This window comes from Numida meleagris, chromosome 16, assembly GCF_002078875.1.
Source record: "Numida meleagris isolate 19003 breed g44 Domestic line chromosome 16, NumMel1.0, whole genome shotgun sequence".
In the NCBI taxonomy this organism is placed as follows: Eukaryota; Metazoa; Chordata; class Aves; order Galliformes; family Numididae; genus Numida; species Numida meleagris.
Window position 1 is genome coordinate 7850431 of NC_034424.1, and position 25534 is coordinate 7875964.

A 25534-nucleotide genomic window follows, 5' to 3' on the forward strand; every position below is an offset into this window, starting at 1 on the left:
CGGCGCGGCTGTACCGGGCCGGGGAGGACCCGCTGAGCGTGCTGGCGGCCGGCACGGTGCGGCGGGCGCTGCTCAACTCCTCGGCCGCTTGGGTGGTGCAGTTCTACAGCTCGTCTTGCGGACACTGCATCGCCTTCGCCCCCACCTGGCGGGCCCTGGCGGGGGACGTCAAAGGTGAGGGCCTGGCCCGGCCCGGCCCGGGGTCTGACCCCACGGAACGGGAGGGGGTACACGGCGTGAAGCCAGGCCGCGTGGGGCTGGGCGGGCCCGCAACGCGCTGTGCCCGGGGCCTCCTCCGGCGTGGGCTGCGGGGCCCGGGCTGGGCTGCGGGGTCACTGTGGGGCCTCCGCACGTGGGGCACTGCCCCATCACGCTCGCACCGGGGGAGGTGAGCTGTGGGTAACAGCATCGTAGCTCCAGGGTCGAGGGTTTGGGAGAACTGAGCACCTAAACACTACCATCTGCATGGTCTGTGCAGCCCCTTCTGACCTACACCCTTTGCTGGTTACACATTTGGCACTGCGCAGTGCAGGTGGGTGCACCGAGGTGTGTTCAGGCTGCCAGCTCTCTGAGATGTTCATCTTCTGGTTGCTTTAAAGAAACCAGCCTGTTCTGAGAGCTGAACAAATAAATACTGCAGTGCTGGAGATGCCACATGTGTTTGGTGTTGGGTCTTGCAAGTCCAACAGAGCGGGAATGGGTTGGAAGGGAAAAAAGAACAGCCAGGTGATAATGCAGAGAGAGAGACATATTGTCATAGTTATCACACTGTTCTTTTAAATGGATCATTGGCCTCCATGTGTCAGCAGAGGGACACTCGCATTGCTGTGTCTAGATCTGCTCATGGGTTTATTGGCACGTGCTGAAGTGTTCTACTCCCTTTGTGGAGCTGATACGAAGAACCTTCAGGGCATGGAGGTGTTCCGTACCTGTGGTGAGGAGGAGACCTGAGGCAGAATTTTGGGAGAAATTGCTCTTAATGTGGGTGTGTTAAAGGCTTTCAAACTCCACTGTGTCGTTTTACCCAAGAGATGATATCATGGTGGAGGCAGCGGTTCTAATGTGGCTTCTCTTTGAGAGGCAGTGAGGAGCTCTGGCTTCTCTGGCAATGTGAGAAGCATAGATGATGATTAACACACAACGTAGGTCAGCGTTAGGTGTGCGTGGTTTTAAATGCTCAGAGATGGAGCCTGCCCAGAACTAGGCCCTGGGGAGTTTGTCGTGCTGGACCAAGCAGAAACAGAAAGGCCTAAAAACAGAGCAGCACTGGTTTCATAGCATTTGAGACTCTTGTTATTTCCATGGCTTTTGATTGTTTGTACAAGCTGTAGCTTTTTTCTCATTTCTTTGTATAAGCTTGCATAACGTTTTCACCTTTTAATTGGATTTCCTTGTGGCCAAAATAGTATTAGGCCTTGTTATAACGGCACGAGAGAACCAGGAAGTGTGCAAGCACTGCAGTGGAGATCGTGAAGAGCTGAAAGCGAGCAGAGCTCTTCTGAAAATAAAACAAGGACGTGTTTGTGTTTTATTGCAGTGGTGTGATATCTTTGTAGACGCTGAGTGTAATTTTCAATGACTTCAGGTACTTGTTTTCTTACTTATCTACAGTTACGATGATGTACTCTGTATTGCTATGACCAGTTAAAGATCAATTTGCTGTAGTCTGAGTCTTCATAAAGACTTCCATTTATAAAGTGGATTTTTAGGTTTGTGGATGTTGGCCATATCACCAAATGCAAATTGCTGTCTGGTGTTATTTGGCAGCAGAATGTTTCCATTTCAGAGTGGAATGGATGGGTTTTTAGTAGGAGACTGAGAACACTCATGCTTTCCATTGGTAGCTTTGTCTGAGAGCTGTTTCATTTCTCATTTGTTCAACCTTGGCAACCTCATTGCAAACTTCAAGATGATGCTTCTGAAAATTAGGAACAGAGCTTGCTTTTGTGTAATTTACAGTTTTCATTTTGATGCTTTCTTTCAGAATAGGCTTCAAGCTTAGAGTTGTTGCTGCAGCATTCCTAATCACATGTTTAGTTTTATTACAGCGGTGCCCAAAGTGGCTGCTGTAGTTAGTTTTACTTTTGGTATCTTAAAAGGTGGTTCAGTTTACCCACCAGAATGTCTGTGGGCTGGAACTATGTGTAGTGGTTTTCTGTGCAGAAGTAACAAACCCTTGAAGATCCCACATACAGCCCTTTAATTATGTGTGGAAATAATCCATTTCTCTGAACAGTTTTTCCAAATGCAGCAACAATTTCCTTCCAAAAATTGTTCTGGGGCAGTACAGAAGCCTTGCTGTTATTCTGGAAGCAGCCTAGATGTTAAATGTCAAAAAATGATAGTGGTATTTGAAAATTCGGCAGCGTTTTCTTTTAAACAAATCTACACTACGTTGCCAGTATAGGCTGTGTACTGCAGCAGTTTTCACAGAAACAAGGAGCTCTTCTCTAAGCAGAAGCAAATGCTGAGCGTCACGCACCCCAGCTGGTGCTCTTTAACCCAAGTGTTTAGCTAGAGATGCATTTTCATTGTTATAAGTGAGCGATTTGCATTAGGTTCATAGTGCTCCTATTCATCGTGTGGAGGAGGATGAAGACAGGTGGAAAAAGGAGGAGGAGTGGTGAAAGTTGAATGAGATAGATATGCAGAAGCCAAACTTTTTTTGTTGTTTGTTTTGCGTTTTATTTGATAAAATGGACTGTTGTATCTTTTGTGTTGGTGTGAATGCGTGCCCATCTGCTCGAGGATGCTTGTAGTTACTGTGATGCCTGTTGGGCTGTTGGCATGTTCAGCACAACTGCAATTCCCACTCAGCTGCTCCGTCCTCCTTCAAAGACAAGTAAAGGTCAAGCTAAATTTCAGCAGCAGCTAGGCATCCAACTGCCAATCAGATCTTGAACTTGATGAAGCTTTCAGGCTCTTTGCTATAAAAGCAGATTTAATTTTAGTGGTTTTTTTTATTTTATTTTATATTTTATTGATCCTTGGGAATTATGGTGTATCTTCAAATTCTGCCCACAGCTGCTTTGATTCAGCTTAGCTTTAAAAAGTAACTGCATAAGGAGTCTCTTGGAGCAGATCTTACTTAAAGTGATTGCTGCAGCAGAGCACAGCTGGCAAAATGAGAAGGAAAAAGCTATGAACAAATTGAAAGCTTTTATTGAAGTCATGTAGGTGCATTTATAGAAATACTTCAGCTCTTGTGGTTACTCCTATGAAACATTTATAAAGGAAATTAGGAAATTCAGTGATGTGGGAACCCAACGATGTAGCACTCCAGTTAAAACTCGGGTATTTTAGAAGCATATCCAGTGTATACCTGAGGAGTACTGAAAAGTAAAGACAACTTTCAGTGGGCAAAATGTAAGGATAGGGGGTGAATAAGCAGCGAGCCTGTATGAAAATTAACCGTGATACCAGGTGCATCAAATCTTCAGTTTTCTAACTGTCAGCCATGTGGATGAGAAACTATTGGGTTCATTGTATTCAGTTAAATATGTTCCACATGCTTACCTTATGGGCTTAGCTGATGGGAAAAGCTGCGGAACTGAGTCTGGTACCTTCTGTTGGGTTGGACCCTATTTCATCTTCTTGGACTCAATTAAGAAAAATCTTTAGTCCTGTAATTGTCACATGATGTGTTGGGATCTTCGTATTTAGATGCACTGGGAATACTGCTGCAGCTTCAACAAATAGAAGATCAACCAGCCAGGGAGGTTTTAGTTGCTTCAATAATCAGTGAACTTCATTCATCTTGAACACAGAAATGACCTGTGAATGAGGACCAACCTCAGGCTTGGTTTCTGGGCCACTGGCATCTATCAGAGTCCTGGTGTTGATTTCCTTGGGAGCCAGGCCAATCTGTCAGCTGGGATCCGTGGTCGCTTCTGCTGAAAATGGAAATATATTTTTGTTTTCAGACTGGGAGTCTGCAATTAGAATTGGTGTGCTGGATTGCGGGGAAGAAGAGAACTATGAGACGTGTAAGGAGTATGGCATTCACTTTTATCCAACTTTTAGGGTAAGTGCTGTGACGTATTTATTGTCTTAGGTAAATGATGCCTGTTTTGTGATAACTAAAACCGTGAACTTATTTGCTGAGAGTATTTACTAGAAATTGTGATGCTCTACCCAGATCTTTGGAACTCGTAGGCTAGGAGTAAAAACTGTTTCATGAATAGATAGATGAAAATGTTTTGTAATAACAGCTGTAGAAACTAAAAACTCTGAAGACTATTTGAAACCTGAGCTTTTGTCTTAAACAGTGAGTGACTTTTTAAAATCAGTAATACTTTTTTTTTTCCCTTCCACCATAGTTCTTCAAAGCGTTTACAAAGCAGTTTACAACCGGAGAAAATTACAAAGGTAGGAATATCCTACTGGAAATGATACGCAAAGTTAACCTGGAAGCCAAGAATATGTCACGCAATTAGCAAAATCCGTTAGCTTGTCAATTACTTTAGACAGGTAGACACTGAAAGATCTTTTAATATCAGATCTTTTTAAGATCTGATATTAAAGATACTGAATGAAAGTACAATGTCAGACAGAATTTTGGACATGTAAAAATGCAGACTGCAGTGTAAAAACTTAAGAACTGGTGTGTTTCACTTCTTGAAATGTAGTTCTTGGTTTTCACGAGTGGTTACATTGTTTTTAAAAGCTCATTTGAGGGGAAAAAATAGTCCAAAAGGACAGAACCGGCCCACATCTCTGCAGCCTGAGATCCGGTTTGCTCGGTCCTGGCCCTGGTGTATTTTGAACTGTCAGTCAGTTTCCAGGCACCCTGACTTTCATTGGGGGCACCCCTGTTCAGATGTTGAGTAACTGAAAGCAGGCTTATCCCCTGTCTGACAGGGTCACAGCTTGAGGTGGTTTGTCTGGGGACAAAAGCAATGTTGTCTTTTCTAATGGATTAACATTTTAAAGGCCAAAGGTCAATAGAAGGACCACCTGCACTATTAACCCTTTGTGTAGAATTAGTCTGTATTTCTACCTGTTACTTCTGGTATTTGCGAGAGCTTCTGCATTTTGATTTATTTTGTTTGAAGCAGATAAAATGATGTCACAGGTCAGTTATTCCCTTATGTTGTTATGTGGCTTTGTAAAGTCATCCGTGCCACTTGGTACAAATGGCACACCTCTGGAGTGTTTAATCCATCATGACTATCCTCATTGAAAAAAAGGCTACTAAAATCTCCCACTGCAACTGCTGTGGAAACAAGCACACATTTGGAATGAAACATTGGTTTGCGAGAAAGCCAGCAAAGCGGGCAGATAGATTTGTAATACTTGACATTTGATAAATTTTGGGGCGGGATGACAGTTTTTAAGTATGATCTCATCTCAACATTAAATTGAAATCTTACAATTAAATCCTTTGTACCTGTTCATCAGCCAGATAACAGTGCCTCTTTTTCTCAATCTGAATGTGAAACAAAAAAAAATGCCACAGAGAAGTATGAGAATGTATGAAAACCTGCACGTTAAGCATTTGCTACCAGCTGTCTGAAGCATTGCTTGTTTTTGTGCCTTGTACTCAGCAGGAGCAGATCGTGAGCTGCAAACAGTTCGCCAGATGATGATTGACTTCTTGCAGAACCATTCCCAAGAGTCAAGACCTCCTGCTTGCCCACCATTGGATCCAGTTTCGTAAGTGCCTTGTTTAAAATACAACTAACGCATGCCTGCTGTGTTAATTAAATAAAATATAGGTGGGCTTATTAAAGATGAAGTAAGCTTTTTATTGCTGTTACTATCAATACTACTACAAGATAGTGAAAGGAAATTCTGTTGGTAACAGTGAGCTTACGGCATTCTCCTGTGCTAAATGGCTTTTCTTTTCTTAAAAGGTCCAGTGATGTTACTTCTCTCTTCGACAAGAAAACCTCTCATTATACTGCTGTTGTGGTTGAAAGTAATAACTCCTATGTTGGACGAGAGGTAATGTATGATGTATGACATAGTGAGTATGAAGGAGTGTTGTTATAGCACAGCTGAGTTTTATGTTAGTTAGTCAAACAAGAAAACTTGTGATTCTAGGACAGGATTGAAGGATGGTAATAGTCAGGTCATGTGTTCTGAGATACCATAAAGTCAAGTGATTACATAAGGCTGTTGTATTTAATTATGCAAAAGAACTTGCTTACAAATGTATGCCCTGTCATGTTAACTTCTTCTGTTCACACGTCAGGGGAAGATTAATTTATGTATTTCATTGTTAACACAATTCTTTAGTTTCAGGAGTAGGAAAATCACAACAAAAATATTGTCAGATGTTCTGTTTTATTTTGTTACTGCTAGAAAAACATTCATAATATTAGCAGTTCTAATTTAAAATGGTAGCATACAATTGTTTTCACAACTCTGAGGAAGTGAAAGTCTTTGATCTTTCCTTTCCCCCCAATAAAGTATTTGATTTGGCATCATTTCACCACTTAACGAGCCTGCTGTTAGCCTAGAGCTGTTACTTTTCTCTTGCTGCCAAGATCTAGAATAAGTAAAATAAATAAATTGCACAATTATCTAGGTATAATCTGCGCAGAAACATCCGGTGTCTGTGAAATGTTTCTAATTAGATTTGATACCAAGATGGCTGAGTTGTATAAGTGAGGAGAGTGCGCTGCCAAAAATGAGAATCACTTTGAGAAGCAGACTTCCTCCAGACATCTGGTTTCTGGGAGCTGCTGTGTTGATACTAGTAGGCAGTATCGAAAAGAAGGTAATGATTATAAAGTTCCCTAGCACTTTGTCACGTTGATTTTTAACACTATTTCCCCTTTGCAGGGAAAGCAGATTGTCATCTGAGTAAGGAGAATAGAATTTGCTTTCAGAAGAGTAAAATTTTGCTAATGTTACATAGAATTCTGAAATTACAGAATAGCTTGGTAAAACAGAAAACAACATGACTTGCAAGTTTGCAGTATAAGACAATATATACAAACCCAACAGAAGTCACAGCAGCTGAAGAAAGGAAGGCCACATGCTTGTCACTGATGTAGTTTAAAAGACCCTTCTTTTCAAGTTTGAAAGTGAGGTGAAGTAGAGCAAAGATAATATGCACCCAAAAAGGAAAAATATACTGGAAACTTACCTTTAAACTCCTTACACATGCAGCACAAAACATATCTGTTGCTGCCTGCGGAATATTCCCTGCTCTATTTTGGGGTTTGAGGACGTTTCATCATTCATTCTTGTGTTTTCTTCAGATGTTAGACTTCAAAGGAAAAATATCAGAATAGACTAATCAAAGAATGGAAAGTAGGAGTAAATAATTTCCAGAGTAAATCTTCAGCTGATATTGTTGATGTCCACAGAACACTCTCAGATGCACTTTCTTGGTGAACAGCTTACGGGATTATGCACTTTGTTTACTTGCCTGTCTTGTCCTACAAGACTGGATATTCCACCAACAATGTATATCATTTGTGTTACCTTTTCGTTACCCAGGTTATTTTAGATTTGATCCAGTACGAAAGCATTGTTGTAAAGAGAGCGCTGAATTTTGATAAGTCTTTCCTAGAGAAACTTGGTATCACCTCAGTCCCTTCATGCTACCTGGTGCATCCGAATGGATCGCATGGGTTAGTTAACAGGTACGTAGTTTCTGTCTCAAGGGAACATAGGGGGATTCACTTAAGCTATAGCAACTGTTTTTGTAGCTTACTTTTATACAAAGTAAGTTATTTTATAATCAGTTTTGCACATATATAATGACACTGTGCCTTGGCATGTACTCAGTACACTGTGTTTGATTCCTTCGTGTTTGAAAATTGTCTGTCTCGAGCACTCTTTAGCAGTTATTGACTAATTGTATTTAGTGGTCTCGTTGTACAGTTTACTCTTTATGGGTGCTTATAATACATACAGATGGGTTATGACAGTAGAAATGGCATGAAGTGCTATGAAAGAGAATTCTGTGGCAGTTAATTATAACCCTTGGGATGTTTGACTACAGTAACAAGATTATTTGCTGGCAAAACTTACTTTGAAATGGACAGTTTTGTAGTGTTTCTAACTGGAAATAGGCGACTGCTTGTTACTTGGAGTTGTGTATGCTGATAGCTATGTGCTGTTCCTAATGAAACATTTAATAGCATTGTATATATTTTTATAGGAGACTTGATATTGGCTTGCTTACCATTGTTGCCTATTTATAGTCTTTATGCCTATTAGCATGGTGTATCTGAAAGGAAAACTCTTTGGAATGAAAATGAAAAAAATTAGCAGTACATCAAAGATCCAACAAGCTTGCTTCTAAGTCAAAGTACTTCTACCATGTGAGCACTGCCTGTGTAAGGCAAGCTGATGTTTTGATGAACATGATGTTCTCAATTCATATGGAATTTCAAACCACTAATCCCAATTATTTTTGTTACTGTCCCTGAATTGATCAGTATTTGTCAAAATATAACGCATACTAGAACTGTAAAATGGAAAACAAAGTGAATATGTTATAAATATACTAATTTGCTTTGGATGTTTTATTAATCCGAGGTGAAAAATAATCTGAATGTTGTCCATTTACATGCAGTCTGAAGCCCCTGCGGTCTTTCTTTTCTTCGTATTTGAAGTCACTGCCAGGTGTAAGGAAGAAACTTCTTTCACCACTTGAGCTACCTGCTAAAGAAAACAAAGAGGAGAGCACAGAGATCAAGCCGTGGAAGGAGTTTGATAAGTAAGCAATACTGATTTTCAGTTCTTGATTTTCAGACGAATACTTGATTATTAGAATTCACTTGCGGTTTCTTTTTCCACCTAGGAAGCTGTCCTGTCATTATAATATTCTAGTGCAGATGAAAATCTCATTTCTATCCATCCCATCTGATGTAGCTTGATTTGAATAGGTTGATCACGTTTTATGATCTTCATTCTTCTGCAGAATAAAATTTAGGGCATTTATGCTTAATACTGGAGAAATTATGGCACCAGAGCTGAAAGCAATGCTTCAGCTGTTGCTTCAGCTTGATCTGTTTCTCTGTATATTGAGATAACACTGAATTAGTTCATTTGCAGCACCAAGGTTATGACTTCTGCTAAATGCAGGTAACATTTCTGTGTTTGTGAGCAATGTTTCAACCAATTCCCTGAAAAAAATAAACAGTAAAGCAACAAGCTATAGCACGTTTCTGTAGGAAACGATTATTCTCTGTATATATAGGAAAGTAAGCAGTGCCCAGTAAAAACGCTCGGCAAATGCAAATACAGTAGAAAATGCTAAAGTCACTGTAAAAGATGTTTATCAAACCAAATCTGATGAGGTTTATCTTTACCCTCTTTGCCCCATTCTCTGTTTGAGAGAAGGATACAAAGGCTTTACAGAGAGATAATCCCTCAGCATCTTTAGATGGAAAAGATACAGGACTGAGTGCTTTCATTTTGCACTTATTTTCCTTTTTTGGACACTATTAGTGTCATCTTCTTTCAATGACTATTATAAAATATTTTACATAAAGCATTCTATTATCAAAACAACTTAGTTAAATGTAGCTGCTTTCCAGCAAGGCAAAATCTTTTTGATATGAATCTCTAGTCCAAGTATTTCCAAACAGCCTTTTTCTGGGGGAACCTTATGGATGCATATGGATCTCTTTTTAAGAAACTCAAAGTCAGCAGAATTTTGCTTCTGCTTTTTCTTTTTTTTTTATCTATTTAAGTGAGTACATTATTAACTGAGGAGATATGTCAAAATAAGTCTGTAGTTTGAGTTGTTAAGAATGTAGATTGTCTTGCATTTTAATATATGTTATTTCGTGCATGTAATTTTAGAGGTGGAGACAGCTGATTTCTTGAATGATTGTTCGTTTTTGTTTGGTTTGGAAATAATTATGCTGTTGAGCTCTTAAAAAAAAAAAACAAACAACTGTGAACTTCTATTTGTTCAGTTACATTGCTCTGTGAAACAGTGTAAAGGCTCTACTCTGAAAACATTGAAAGATAGGGTGCTTTACCTGGTGTGTTTTATCTGAAGTACCTCTTCTTGTTACAAAGATATTTGGTTGTGAGAGTGGACTGTTAAAATCTTTAATTCTTTAATTTGCTTTAGGTGTTTTACTTGCTCCTGTCATAAGAAGTGTAAGTAAGAATGGATGTGGATAAAATTACCTGTTAAATCTGTATGCAGAAAGCCTGCAGCAATACTACTGCATTTGGGAGAGGATTTCTAGGTTCAGTCCTTCCCAACAATGATCCTTGCCAGTCTTGCTTGCACTTCTGCTCTGTGTATCATCTGTGTGTGTTCAGCAAGAGTCTCTCTTCTTTGGTAGCATGTAATTTTATTGTTTGTGTTGGATTCTGGAGAGAAGCTGTAATTTCTTCGCACTAGCTATTTCCTTGGTGACAACGTCAGGTTTGTAATTTTCTTGCAAGGTGAAGCTGGCTGGGAGACAAAAAGCTTAGTCAAATGTAAAGGGAAAAATTCTGAACTGTGGTTTTGCTTCACTTGGCTAATCTCAGAACAAAGTGACACAGAACTACTTCAGGAGAGCGCAGTGGGTCTCGTTGAACACTCACCATTCCAAGCACCTGAAGCAACTGCTGTATCTTCCCGAGCGTGCCGTAGGATATACTGCAGTCACTGTGGAGTGGCAAATGTAGAGGTTTTAATGACACCTACTATATATCAATTTTACCTTCGTGACTGATGAGAGAATGAGCGGAGGAGCCCTGCCGCGTCGTAACGTTATATATGTGTGTTTCAGATCGAAGCTGTACATGGCTGACCTTGAATCTGGATTGCATTACCTGTTCCGGGTAGAGCTTGCTACGCACAAGATGCTTGAGGGAGCTGAGCTAAAGACCTTCAAGGATTTTGTTACCATCTCTGCCAAGGTATGCACTTCTGCTCCTTGATTATTTTAAGAAAAAAAGAAAAAAAAGGACAGTAACATAAAATTTACTATGTGATGTAAGCCTCTCAAAATGTCTTTTGGAATATATTTAAATATGTGCTTTCCCAGTAGCTTCAAGAACAGTTTTGTGGATTTCTTTCAGTGTTGTTTTTGAGTTACTTCATACTGTTCTGATATCCTTAAAGAACTGAAATGCATTATAATTTCATCTCAGAGAGCTCAAATTTGAATAAAGGTTAAGCAGTCTGCAGCATATTGAATGAATGCTGCAAATACAGTCCATTTATCAGATCCTTGGGATAAATAGCTATTTTAACTCAGTGAGTAAAAGTATTCTTTTTGTTTTTTAATTTTGGGTTTCGTTATTGCATGATTGACAAATAGTGTTCTATTTAGGAATTTCTAACTTCAGTCTAAATTTTGAATGTGATTGAGGTGGAATATTTCAAAAGTGAAGATGCTCACACATTACACTCAATAATAAAATTAACATATGCGATGTAACTAGGAAAAAAATTGGAATTTAAACTTTGTAACATCAGCCTACTGAAATGAACGGACTCTCTACATCTACTTACTGAACAAGTAACACTTTGCTTTATTTAAAATATCTGAACCAGTTCCTGTTTAAGGGAATGATAAGGGCTGTATGATCTATTCCCAGCTATCTGGCTGTACCAGTCAGACAGTTTCTTGCCCCCCTGCGGCCATCAGAGGTCAGAAATCTCTAGCTGGCCTCATTTCTTTAAGAAAGTGTAGTGGTAATCTTTCCATCATATTATCCCTAAAACATCCTCTGTTTTTCCTGATGGCTCCTGGCCAGCTTATGTCATTTGCTTCCCTGGCTATTAGCGCACAAATGGGGAATGCTGTTGCATGCTCATCTCCAGACTGCCGTTATACATGTGGGGACTCCTGTCCTTTATTTGCCTTCTTTTGTTGTGTAAGCCTTTTCTCTTGGTTCTCATTCACAATTCCCACATATTTATCTTAGGGTTGTTTACATTTGAGACAGTTGGAATGCTAAGTTTGCAGTGTTGCTTCCATAATTATATGCATCTTTTTGCCAGCTCAAGGCTCTGGATTTCAGAGTTTAACTCTGTATCTTGCTTTCCTTTTTAACTGAGTACCCAGCAATCAATCCATAACACCAGCTTTGTGAATCAGGACTTCCAACACTTTCTATCCTATCCTTCTGTTTAACAGCATTTAAAATGATGATAAATTCTAAATCCATAGATCTGATCTCTGGCCTCCTACTAGGGAAATCTTCATTACTGTAGAATTAGATTTTATTCTTTTTCTTCCATGAAATGTATCTACTAGAGATACTCTGCAACTGTTGTCTTTTAGATAGTAATGTATGATATTTTGGGATTCCTACAGGAGTAAATGTGATTATAGATGCAGTCTGTAGTACAGAACTATGCTGTTTCAGTCATATAGCTGGACAGTGGCTGCAGAAGGACTAGTATGTTCAGAGCATCTTCTGACATCTATTGAATACATGAAATGTATTTAAGACAGCAGTTACAGGGACTTTGTTTCCCCATCTATTGAAATACTGCTTCCTCTAGGAAGGTACTGAGAAGATTTTGTGCATACTCTACTTAATTCTATACTAAATACAACAAGCAAGCAAGCAAGCATTTCTTGTGTATAATAATGACGTGACCACTGATTTGCAGTTCCTCACACTTGTCTGACAGAGCTTGACTACTTTAACTTGCAAGTTAAGGTGACCACCATTTCCAAACCACTTTGGAAATCACTTTTACACATAAGAAAAGGAAAGTTATTTTTCTAGTTAACCACCATCATCAACATTAACAAAAACCAGAATAAAAATAGTGTGAGAACCAATTGTCGTGGTTTATATTCTAAGAGTGAGAAAGGATTCCAGCCTTTCTCAGGTCATGTGCTAGTTATGCTGCACTCTGAGCTGAATTACCTTCATAGAAAATTCTGTGTAATCTGTCAAAAGTTGTTCTGCATGAAATTGTGTCTTCATTCTGGTTCACGTTTTGCAAACGCGATGCGTTAAATTCTGTGAGTTACTGTGAGATGACTGATAAACTGATTTACAAATGAACAGAAGTGTTTACACACAACAAAAGAAAATCTTGTCTATTAAACTTAATTGATGCTTCTCAAAGACAGGAAAAACACATTTAGGTAAATATAAAACTGTCTTGCTGGTAATGGAACTTGTGCTTTAAAATGTGGTTGTATTCTCTTTGTTTTTTTTCCCTCAGCTTTTTCCTGGCCGTCAGCCTGTGGTGAAGTTGTTAGAGACCTTGCAAGAGTGGCTGGTGAGCCTTCCATTAGACAAAATCCCTTATGATGCTATTCTAGATCTGGTCAACAACAAAATGCGGGTAAGCTGTTACTAGTTCCCAGTGTAAAATACAGCATTAGTAAAGGATAAGATTCTATATAAATCTAAGGCATCACTTACTGATGGTCCCTCGGTCATAATGGAGTTATAAGAAGGTTAAAATGAAAATAGAGTGAAATCATTGCCAGGAAAAAAAAAAATCCACATGAAGAAATTGGAATGAGAGAATTGAAACAGACAATCCTGGCTCAGTTTTATTAGGGAAGGTAGCAACTGCTTGCTCACGTCAGCTTCAAACCGTGTGAGATTCCCAGCAGAAATGTTTGAATTTGCTTTACTTGCTATGCCTGCCATCAGCAGAATTCTCTTAAGTTCAGAGTTTAAAAGGTGGGAAACGTTTTTTTTATTATTTAAAAAATACTCTGTTTAATTTCCTGCCACAGTATGGTCCTTACCAGGAATCCCATCTCAGTTTGGTAATGCAAAGCACTGTGATGGAGCTGTCTTTGCACAGGAGTTAATTTGAGTCTTTCTTCCCGTGAAGTGGGACTGCTGTCTGAAATTTGGAAAGCAGATGTGTGTTTAAGGAATCAGAGAGATGAATCACTGGAATGAAATCCTGTGCAAGATTTTCGTATGTAATAGTAGTTTTAAGAAGAAATAAGCTTCAATTTTACATCTGATCCTCTGAAGGTGTTAGTGCTGTAAATTCCATACATCTTGCTGAGTGATGTAGAATTTTTATTGTGCCCACGGAAGCTGTAACTCAGTTTACCATGGTATGTGTGGTTTGTTTTCATACCGTGCTTTAAAAAAAAAAGTCTCTCCAAGTTAAGCTGCTTAAGGCATCCTGGCAGACTAATCAGACATTCCTGATGTGCATCTTGGCAGGTTTAACATCACTGACTGTGTACTGTGTGTCATGTAATGTGTTTGCAAGACGGGCGAGTTTCACAATGGTGCTTCGGAGAGAAGTATCATTTCTAAAAGCCTTCAAGTTTAATTTCGGTCCCAGAGCTGCCTATGTCTTAAATACGTATTCTTTTCAGATTTCTGGGATATTTCTCACTAAGAGAACAGAGTGGGTTGGATGTCAGGGCAGCAGGCCGGAGCTCAGAGGCTATACTTGTTCCCTTTGGAAGCTGTTTCATACCCTAACCGTGCAGGCTGCGCTGCGACCAACAGCTTTGATAAACACAGGTAAGTAGCAGTTATGCGAGATTCTTGAAGGGTGAGACAAAAACATGCAGCAGTTCTGCTAGTCAAGAGAAAAAGTAATGGATTAGAGCAATCTTTTTCCTGTAAATTCTCGGCTGATACGTTCGTGGACAGTGGCTTTCCAGGTTCAGTTTGCAGGTTTTTGCCAGCAGGGGTCAGAGCGTGGCTTTACTGTGGGAAGGCTTTGAAAGAAAGTGTGTCAGTTTGTCCTTGCTTAGAAATGTGGTAAATAAAGTATGAAAGTGCATGACCCTAGGGAAGTGAGCAATAAAACAGGAAGGAGGGAGAGAATTTCAAAGGAAGAAATTCTGAACCACCTGAAAAGGGAGGAAGGCTGTTCAGGTTATGAGGCTGCACTGTTAATTTGAGAAGAATGAGATGAAACCATGCAGTTTAGCAGCTATAAAAGCTGGACAACTGTTAGCCAGGCCTTCTGTAATTTTCTTTCAGAAATGCAGGATTTCAAGACAGATCTGTTTTCAGCTGAATTTCCCTAGTGCCCATTCGTGGTTGGCAGTGTGATGTACTCACTTCTTTGCAAACACTTGGGAAAAATGTCTTTTGAAACGGTGTTAATAGGTGTTGGTTCCTATTTAAGAAACGTTCTGCATAGATAGATACTGTCTCCTTAGCACAGTGGAAAGAAAATTAATGCTAAAATATTGTTGTTTGTCTGATTGTGTTCCTGTCGGGACAGTACATTGTTTGCTTATTGTTCCATTTAGTTTTTATTTTTTAATTTCAAGGCTTTTAATGTCTAATGCAAAGAATGCCAGGTGATGTGTTACCAGGCCGTGGTAACTCAGTAACATGCAGTTTTCCAGTTGTCAACTCTACAGCAAATATATACATATTTCCAATTATGGGTACATATATTTGTCCAGCGTAGTATGCAATCGCAGTGAAAAATTCAATGTTGAATGCCCTGCAGAATAGGTGTACTTTGAATAACTAATCTCACTGTCCTGTAGTTGTTTTTTTTCCTCTCATTTTGCCTTGTTTTGGTTGTTATTCATGGGACAATAGGCTGAATCCCCTTCATTCACAGGGCTCTGCCTCCGAGGTTTTTTTGTGCTGCGTGGTGCATTAGCTGCTCAGCAGCATCATGCAGAAGTTGAACTGCCCCTTTCTGGGGCAAACTGCTAAAACTGTTCTAATCGAATTGAAAAATGTTCTTAATATCTAGGTAGACAAAACTGCATCTCAAATTGCTTCCATGTTCCAAGCTTTAGTCGGGCTGAAGTTAAAAATCCGCTGTAGAACCTGAGAACTCTTCGGCACACTTAGCCATCGATTTAAATCGGGGCAGATATGTGATGATCACTTCTTATGGCGAAAGAATTGGGTCAGTCTGAGACTGTCGGATTATGTCTTGGGAGGTTTTCCTCTCCTTATTGCTTGTTTAAATCCCATCTACTAAAAAGCATGATGTACTCCCTAATCCTTCCCACCACAGGTAGGGTTTTATGGTTCTTGTCCACTTTAAAGATTAGGGTTACCCTGAATTGCTGTAGTTTGGGAGGAAAGAGAAAAGGAGGATTACACGATGATACATGGCAGATGTTAATAGAAGATTCATCTCTGGGCTGATAAAAGAAAAACAAACAAAATGAGCCATTTTGCAATTGTTTGTTTCCTTTTTGAACCAGCTGGATTTTTCTTGGTAGTTTCCACTACTTGCAGAGTCTGGCAGCCGGCGTAAACTTACTCCGGTTTTCTTGGCAGAATGTTTTAATTGGTTTATATTTGATGTGTTTTAATGTCAAACTGTGTAATTTGAAGCTGCAACGAGATGAACATCGGGGAATCCAGGGAGGCTCTGAACACAGAATTGTTCACTTCAGAGGGTGGATAAAAATCGTTGCAGAAATCTCATCCTAGGCACCCTTAATTGTGTGAAAGAGTTCTCAATGGGTGGGATCTGTTGGTGTGGATAAGACTCGCTTGTGGATTTTTAAATAGATGGATATATGTAAGAATCTTTTAATCTGTTGCTAAATTGAAAAGCCCTCTCTAGAAAATGAATTTTGAAGGAAACTTCTAGAATGTAACATTACACAGGAGAACAGATACAATTAAATTTGTAATTGAATCTGTTTTGCGTAATGAGATTGTTTGCTAGTGGTTATTTTTTAATGATTTTATTCCTAAATTCATAGTCAGTATACGTGGTAGAACTCTTTTGTCTGAAATTCATTTCAACTTTTCAAAACGATGTTTAGCCTTTCTTGTAATATTGTAATTTAATCTGCTGTAATCTCCTAGCTTTTATTTATACATGCCTATTCAATCACAGATATGGAATGTCTGAGCAGAGATTGTTTGCTTTTCATTGGTTTTAAAGATTTTTTTTTTGCTTCCATGTCTCAGACTGTAATGTCTCTGCTCTAAGTGAAGGAGTGCTATGACAGCCTCCATGCGTTTCTTACATAGGCAGCAGATGAATGACAGTTTTGAATAGGCTTTGCTAAGGATTTTCTTTCTGAGCCTGTACAGAGGGCATATGTGCTACCAGCCTCTGTTATTCACTGCCAGAATGGGACAGAGGTGCTGGACCCTTCGCCATGTAATCTACAAACCTGGGTGGATGTGTTCAGCATGGCACCGTGTCATGAGATGTTTCATTTGACAAGAGTTTGGTTTTGGTATGGTGATAGCACGTGTGCTATGGATACCTGTAAATGAGAAAGGTGGCTGGTTCCGTGCATCTGGAGGTGTCTGTGTCCGTGGGATGAGAAGGGAACAACGTTTCCTTTCCTTTTCCTGTGGTTCACTTTTAGGTACGTTATGTGTAGCATGTGTTGAAGCTGTGTTTGTCCCCGATGGTGCTAAATGCATCTCCCCTCTGTCTTTCTAGGTCTTGAGGACAATCCCCAAGTAGTGCTTCAGATCATGCGAAGATACATTCGTCACTTTTTTGGATGCAAGGCTTGTGCTCAGCACTTCGAGGAAATGGCCAAGGAATCCATGGACTCGGTGCAAACCCTGGACAAGGCTGTTCTCTGGCTCTGGGAGAAACACAATGTAGTAAATAACAGACTTGCAGGTATGGAAGTTGTATGTTTAGGAAAACCCACACGAGGCAGCTGTGTCTGAAAGACAAGGCTATGGCATTTTACACAGTGTAGTTTGTCCTGGAACAAATAGGCATGCAAATTGTACTCTGTAACACGGGTTCAAACCAGCAGCAACTGTTGTCTTGGCTTGATGTTCCTCTATTTAATACTGACTTAAGACCGGCTCCGTGGAGCAAGGCTTACAGCATCTCAGTCAGCTGTAACTCTAAAGACCAACCCGGTAACTCCTTCATGACTGAGGAATATATACACTTGAGATACGCTCCAGTGGCACAGTTCCTCCCTTATGACATACAATGAAAAAGCTTCTCAAAGATAGTGCTGCTTCTGAGATGTCACCTCTTGCTTGATGAGATGCTGAGTACAAATCAAAGCCTTTTCCAAAAGGAGCAGTGCAGTTCAGCTACTTACTTGGTGGATAAAAATAATTAAATTTCTTTCCGTTACGGTTTAAGCAGATGTTGAAACTCATCTTTGTTTCGTTCTGAAAAGATGCTGTGTAGGAAAGGGTGGTAATTGAAGAGGAGGCTTTCTCAGGATAAAAGAGCCTAAACTAATATCAGATCAACAAGTGAAGAGAATAAAATCACCATATGAAGAATATCTGTTTTCCCCCCCCCTCCTCGATTGCTATGTTTTCAGTTGGAGTAAAAATACAGTTAAAATACTGGGTTGTATTTAATCCATTCTGTTATGGGGATATCAAATAGCTAAAGCACTAAAGAAAATTGGTTTCTCTTTGCGCTTAATCCTCGCCTACTGTTATGGATCTGTGTAATGTAGCATTAGTTACAATTTAAATATGCTACATTGTGTTTATATTGTAGCTGAGCTGAATTCCCAAGATTTATGAAGTATTAAATACAGTTGTGAGTAGAAGCAGTTGGTCTCGTTTCTCCGAGGAGGAAGAAGTATATGAGGAGTTATTAAAAAAAATCATCCCTTAATGTTTGCTGCTGTTGCCAGACTGAGCACAGGGAGAAGTCATCCTGCTGGAGTTCCTACGTGGAGGAGCAGTGTGCTTCTTTAGAGCATTCAGTTATTGGAAAACTCACATGGATATTGATTTAAATGATGTGACAGCTGGCTAAAATACCCTTTGAGTGAGAAGTGTAAACATACTGGAATAAATAACAATTTCAAATAATGCATATTAAGTTTGCTAAAATTCCTCTTTGGGACAGTGACTTATTTTAATCCCTAAAAGCTGAATCTGTATTTCTGGCAACGTATATAGCTTTCAATGAGAAATAATGTTTGAATGGTCAATGAAAGCACCTTGGCACAGACTTCAGGTGTGGGTTATGAGGCTGTTGTATGTAGCTCTGCCCTACTTAATTCCTTCCTGTTGCTTTAAGGTGTACAAAATGTATGGCATTCTTTTTGGCAGGGGAACATGAAATGCAGTAAGTTTTCTGCTTGTAACCTTAGCATAAGTTGGTTTTTTTCCTGTTTTCTCTACTGAAACAAAGGGATTACTGAGTGATTTTTATTGCAAGACATCTGAAAGGCAGACTTGTGCTTCTGTGAATCTCCAAACAATATTTTCTTCCAAATCCTGGAGAAATTTCCTGCCTTTAAAAAGGACAAAGAAGAAGAAAATAACCATCTATATTTTTTTCTGAGATACTGTGATTATTAGTACTAATTACAAATAAATTATTGCTTTTACTGGGTAGAGACTTCTGTTTTAAAAAATGACCTCCACCCACGTTATAATTTGTTAGGGCAAGGCACAATGCTGACTTCAGTGCTCAGCTCCTTACCATCGAGGCAGAACGATGGCCAGAGCTGTGAGCAGCTGAAGTGTTAAAGCTGGCCCGAGTTCAAGGTAATGGGATATGATGAAATGCTAAAAAGCAAACTGAAAAATGCACCTTAAATGTGACCGCATTTCTTAAAGCGTGCAAAAATAGTTTGCTCTAGGAGTGAAACAAGCTGGCTTAGGATAGGATGGGGTGAGTCACAACACAGAAACATGAAAATACGCGAACGTCGTTGGCCTTGGAACAGCTTAGTGCAAACCAGGCTGGAAGATTAAAGAGCACCCAGTGCAAAAGAGCATTTGTTTCAAACCATAACTCAAATTAACCCTGAAAGGCCCAGCTGGTGGTGTTCTCGTGCCTTCTAGCCCCACAGCACTTGTGGGATCCTGTTGTATTAGAACTTGAATGCTGCATCTTTTAGCGAGAGAAAAGGGGAATAACTGATAGTGTTTGTACCTTGGAAGAGGAAGCAGTGCTTTGGAACTATGGATGCGCCCATCAGGGAAGTCCTGGATTGCCTAATTTGGTCGTGATTGCCTTTAGTTTAATACAAACATTACTGTGCTGCGGTGGGTTTTTTTTGGTGTCTTTTTTTTTGCCAGCCTCACCATTTATAAGTGAAATATACACTGCAGTCTGAAGGGTCTGCCAATTCAGCTTGCCTCGTTCATTCACTTCTGATGTATTTTTTTCCTTCCTCTCAATCAGGTGATTTGACGGAAGACCCAAAATTTCCCAAAGTTCAGTGGCCAACTCCAGACCTCTGTCCCGCGTGTCACGAGGAAATTAAAGGCTTACACAGCTGGAACGAGGCCCAAGTCCTGCAGTTCATGAAGCATCACTACGACAGTGAAAATATTCTGTATAGATACACCGAGAGCCAGACTGACTCCAGTGAAAATGAACTAAAAGATACAAGGGAGGAGAAAGACAAAAGCCTGCTGGAGAAACCGGGTGGAAACAGAGAAAACGTGGTCCTGAACCAAGAAAACAGAAGAGATTCAGAATCTAAGCTGTTCAATAAGCTAATAGGGAACCACAGACCTGCCAAGGACAGCGGTAAAAGTGCGTTTGAGTCCGTTCACCATCAGGAGAGCAGGCAGTCTGTCATTTTCTTAGGGATTGGATTTTCCAACATAGACATGAGTCTGTGTGTCGTCCTGTATGTGGCATCGTCCTTGTTTTTGATGATCATGTACTTTTTTTTCCGCATGAGGTCGAAGCGGTGGAAGGTGAAGTATTATCGCTCGTCTGTCTAAGAGCTTACATTGGAAGCACAGGTTTTTTTTGTTGTTGTTGTACGTGGCTGTTCAGTACCAGATAACAGCTTTTAATATTTATGATCAGGGATTTTATATACAATACTCCTTGTTTTAAAACCCTTTCTTCCCAAGTCATTTCACGAGTGTTCTAGCTTAATATGTGGCGCTTGCTGTAAGATCCCAAACCTTTCACTCTGAGGCTCACAGTGCTGTCACCCACTGAAGGAAGTGTTGCATTTTTCAGTGAGGATCTTTCCGTGACCTACATCATTTACTCATTTGCAAAGTAAGCATGACATAATGCAATCGGCTGGGGCTGGTTTTGGAAAGAAACTGGATATTGTTTTGTGCACATCAAGTCGGATTTTTTTTTTTAGATTTATGCAGAACTCGTTTTACCTACCAGAGGTGGTCATGAGATCTACTTTAAATCAATTCTAAGCCTCCGTGGCTTTCTCAAGTGTTACTCACACTGCGTATATAGAGTAGAAAGCATTATGTCTTCAAGCAAGTCTTCCATGCCCTCGTGTTGCAGGCAAGGATGTGCATGCCTCTGTGAGGACGGGAGGCCTGGGGCAGGGTGCATCTCTGCATGCAGCCCGATCGTGTTTGCTGATGCAAACTCCATGTAATGGAGTTCAGGTGTAAGCAACAACCAACTCAGACCTGGTATTTTATGTGCTCCTCTGTTGGATGCATTAACAGGGCATGAGGTGACTCACTCATTTCTGAACTGGAGGAGCAACGAAGTAGTGAATGTGGTGTTAGCTGGGTGCTGATTCTGGTGGACTCCCGCAAAGGGAAACACCATTTTTAGTGAAGGAAACTGAAGCTGTATGCATCGGCATGCCAGAGCCAATGCATAGATCTAGAAATACTAAATCTCTTCTGGTGCTGAGTGGTTCCGTTGCGTTACAGCAATTGTTCTTCCTGTCAGTCAGCACTGATGCTTCATTCGGTGCCGCCGGTTCTGGGCTCAGAGCAGTGTCACCTGCTGGCTGTGAGGGTGTCTGTGCATGACCTAGAGCAGCCAGCTTCTGTTGTTCCTGTGCTGGAGAGCTCTGCTGTGTGGGTCAGGGAGGGTTTTAACTGTAGGTAGGTCCAAGAGCTCGTCAGTTCCGGGATGTGGCAGCAATTTGGGAGTATGGCGATTGCCGGTACGGATCTGCCAGGGATCCTAACTGACAGCTATTAGAAGAAGGCATGAAAACAGTTAGAAAATTACCATTCAGAATAGGAGTTCCTTTCTGATCCTAGCTGTGGAGGATAATTCATGTTCTGGATAGTGAAGTTTATAATCCTATCCAATGTAATTGAGCATGTTCTAGTTATCCATTACCTAATCTTTAGTTAATCCTAATAGGTTTTGGCCTTAATGTTTTCTTGTGGCAGTGAGTTCTACAGATTAATTATGTTATATAAAAAGGCTTTTCCTTTCAATTCTGCATTTCCAACTTTTAATTTAATTGAACGTTCACCAGCTCTTCTGTTACAGGAGGAGTGAGTAGTCCCTGGCCAATTCATTCCTGGATATGTACTGGTGTGTGTCAGCCTCTTCTTTCCATTGTACGTCCCAGCATCAAAAGCTTCAAGCTCAGCTAAAAAAAAAAAAAAAAAAAAAAAAGGTCTAAAATTGAATGCAAAAATACAGATAAGAGATCTTTTCATCACTGAACCTGTTTATTTACAAAATGGAGTTTTTGACAGGTTTTTCTGCAGCTTCAAACTCTGATAATAGAACTGAACCAGACGACTGTTCCTTGTTCCTTTTAAGTGTCAGAATAACTTACAGGTAAGGTCACAACCCCGTGTAGTTGTTGTAAACATGTCAGAGGACAAATTCTCTGTTCGTGTGGCTCTGATGTTCCGTGCACATGAGGGGGAGCGTTACCTGCAGCCCTGCCCAGCCACCCATGCAATGTGGGCTCTGTGCCTGCAACTGGGCACCTTCCCATGGCCACGCTCTGTGTCCATGGAGCTGGGAGCTGCCATGAAGGACAGAGGGACATGAGTGTCTCCCTGCTGGGAGGCAGCTTCTATGTATGGCCTCCTGCGAATGCTGCTCTCCTTTTTGAACCCGCAGCATCAAACCTGCTTTGTGAGAAGCCTTGCTGTTGGAGAGCTCTGGTGCAAGGAGCCCTTGTGGGTCTCTTTTCTTTAGAAATTTGTGAGTGTCCCTGTGATTATAGAACCTGGGTTTGATCATTGAAACAACTTGTAAGCAACTAGAAGGATAGTTAACCAGAGGTGGGTGTTGTCTGGATGGGTTGATCTGTGCTTGGAGCTGGCATCCTGTGGGAGGTCCCGGGAGGAGCTGAGCTGGTGGCAAGGCCCAGACTTGCTATATTTAAGCTTGAAAATTGGTTCACTTCTAACTGATCTGATCTGGGGAGATCTTGGTATCAGCCAACAGTCAAAGTTGTTTTGCTTCTTAGAACCAAGCAAAAAACTGAACTAAATCTAGAGGAGCAGTAAAAGGCAGCGCAGGGAGCACCAGCTCTGGAAGATGCGCCCGGTTTCCATGGGACTGCTGGGCTTGCTGCTGTCAGTGTCAGTGCACGTTCTGAAGCAGAGCAGTATTTAGTGCTGTTCAGAACTTACTGAATGCATTACAGAGCCCAGTGTGTTTGACTCATTGATTGGATTTTCATCTGCAAAGGAAAACAAAAGGCAGTGATGGTTTGTAGCGGTGATTCTGCCATCGGAACAGCAGCAAATGTGTTGGAATAAGGTTATGTTTTGGTACATACCAACAACTTTCATGACAAAATGAACAGACGCAGCTTTGCAGTGGTGATTTTTGGTTCTTATAAGCATAAAAGCATGACATGGAGGTGTCTGTTATCCGTGTTGGAGCTCCTGCTCGGTGTTGCCTCTATACTAGCTCAGGCTTTCCCTTGAATTGCTGTTAGTGCCCTCATCTGGAAAGGTCGTCTTGACTTTGAACTCAGTTGTGTCAATCTTGGTTTACTTATTTTGTGTCTTTGTCATGACAAATGTTCTCCTTTCGTGCCCTTGGATTGTAAACACGGGTTACATGTGCTGCGAGGTGTCACACAGCGTCTCCTCTCTTACCATGCTTCCCACCGTCCCCTTGGTCCTGAGACTTCTGTTTCTGTGCCGTGTAACAAGTTTCTGCAGTGCCACTTTCATCTGTGCATCACACCGTCCTCGGAGCAGCCGTTTCCAGCCAGGATTTGTGGCCCTTCGTGATTGATGGAGCCTTCTTCGCTCTTCAGATGTTTGTGAAGAGGAAACACTGGACCTGCATAGAGGGAGAAGGAGAAGGTCGAGTGCTGAAGAACCCCAGTGACGTTATTCCCAAGAGCTCTGGTTTTGAATGGCGGTGTGATCCATGCCCTTACTGCTCAGAACTGGCTGGGAACTGCGAGTGGAACAAAAGCTTCCCGCTGTATTTTCTCTGTGCATCACGTAGGAGATGTTGAGGATAATGGATGTAACAGTTCAGTTATTTAAACGCTTTATTTATTTCAATTCGGTGACTTGACATTTTCATGTCTGTTCTGTTGGGGAGGGGTTAAAGTCTAAGAAGGAGAAGCGAACGTTTTGTATGAAACTGTAAACTGATGTGCTTGTAAAAATACAGACATTGGGCAAAGTGGTGCAGTTGGAGCTTTTAATCTGTGTTTTCGGGATCATTTTAGTCAAACTCCAGCGCAGGGATGGCTCTGGATGCACATCCATTCCCCATCATACCCCTTATTTTATGTAGGTAATCAATTTGGAAAAGCGTGACAGGAACATGAAAATCTTACTCCATTTTTTTCACTGTTATGGCCCCAGTACCACGAGGAGGAATGCGGCCGTTCACCACTGGCTCCGGGTCGGGCTGCCCCGTCCTTACCAGCCGAGGTTAACGCTGGTGCTGCCTTGTTTCAGGCGGGTGCTGCGGGTTATCTGCGTGGGCCGGGGGCTGCTGCCCTGTCCTGTGCAGCTGCAGCTCTCAGGGCGCTGCCCAGCACGGGAGCGTGGGGAACAGCCGCCGCACGGCGCGCACCAGCACACGGGCTTTTAAACTGCTTCCTTAGGGGATCAGACTTAAAATCCACTTATAAACCCGAGCTTAAGAGAGGCTGCGTGGGTCACCGCCTGCCCCCGGGAGCTGCTCGTGTCCCTGGGGGCAGCTGAAGTGCTCCGGTGCTGCGGGCGCCGTTAGAACTCAGCGCAGCTCCACCCGTGCGAGGAGCTCCGTCCTGCTCCCTGGGACGTCTCCCCGCAGCGTTTCCAGCCCTACAGCTCCGCGCTGTCCCGCGGGCTGGGTTCTGTTCCCGGCCGCGCAGCCATCGGCTCCGGCTCCCGGCGGCGCTGATGAGCCCCGGGCTCCCGGGGCTGACGCGCGGTCGGGGTGTGCGGGCTGAGCCCGGTGCCCGCTGTCCCCGTCGGGCAGGTGAAAGTCGCCGCGCTGCCCTCCGCCAGGAACATATGTGCGTTCGGAGGCTCCCGCCCCTAAGCTGCTTTTATTAATTTGTAATCCCCCGCGAGCAGGAGGTAAAGGGATTCGGGGGATTAGCGGTCTCACAGTAACAACCACAATTATCAGCTCCGGCTGCTGGGACAAGAGCTGCGTGCGCGCTCCTGGGGCCTTCCACGCTGGGACATGGACGGACACACGGACACACGCACCCACTGCGTGCACACAAACACCCGCACACACACACACACACGGAAGCGTGATCAGAATACAGCACAGCTGCACGAATACAGGCACTCAGGTGCACAACCGCACTGCACGCCGCCGTGTGCACACCCAGAGGACACACGCACTGCACACAACCGCGTGTGCACAGCGTTGCACTTACAGCCACGTGCACGGCCCCTCGTGTGCACATCCCTGCACTCCTATGTGCACCCTCTGCGCACACGAGGACACACCAACACATGCCCAAGTCCATGGCTGCTTCATCCTCAATTAACGCAATTAACCTCCGCCAGCCGCGGGGCACCGATTGCCGTGGGTGGGATTCTCTCCCTGCTACTTCTTCACGCTCATTAACTAATT

General features: G+C 41.7%; 1 protein-coding gene across 2 annotated transcripts; it reads left to right on the plus strand.

Annotated features, from left to right (window-relative positions):
* QSOX2 (quiescin sulfhydryl oxidase 2) lies at positions 1–24136 on the plus strand (the record flags this gene model as incomplete). 2 transcript variants are annotated; one of them, XM_021414004.1, is given in 12 exon segments in its annotated part: positions 1–174; positions 3924–4024; positions 4320–4368; positions 5547–5655; positions 5856–5946; positions 7453–7598; positions 8537–8680; positions 10704–10833; positions 13109–13231; positions 14241–14391; positions 17267–17455; positions 19961–24136. In XM_021414004.1, coding segments are annotated over 12 exon segments (1958 nt in total), but the record flags the coding sequence as incomplete, so codon positions are not given.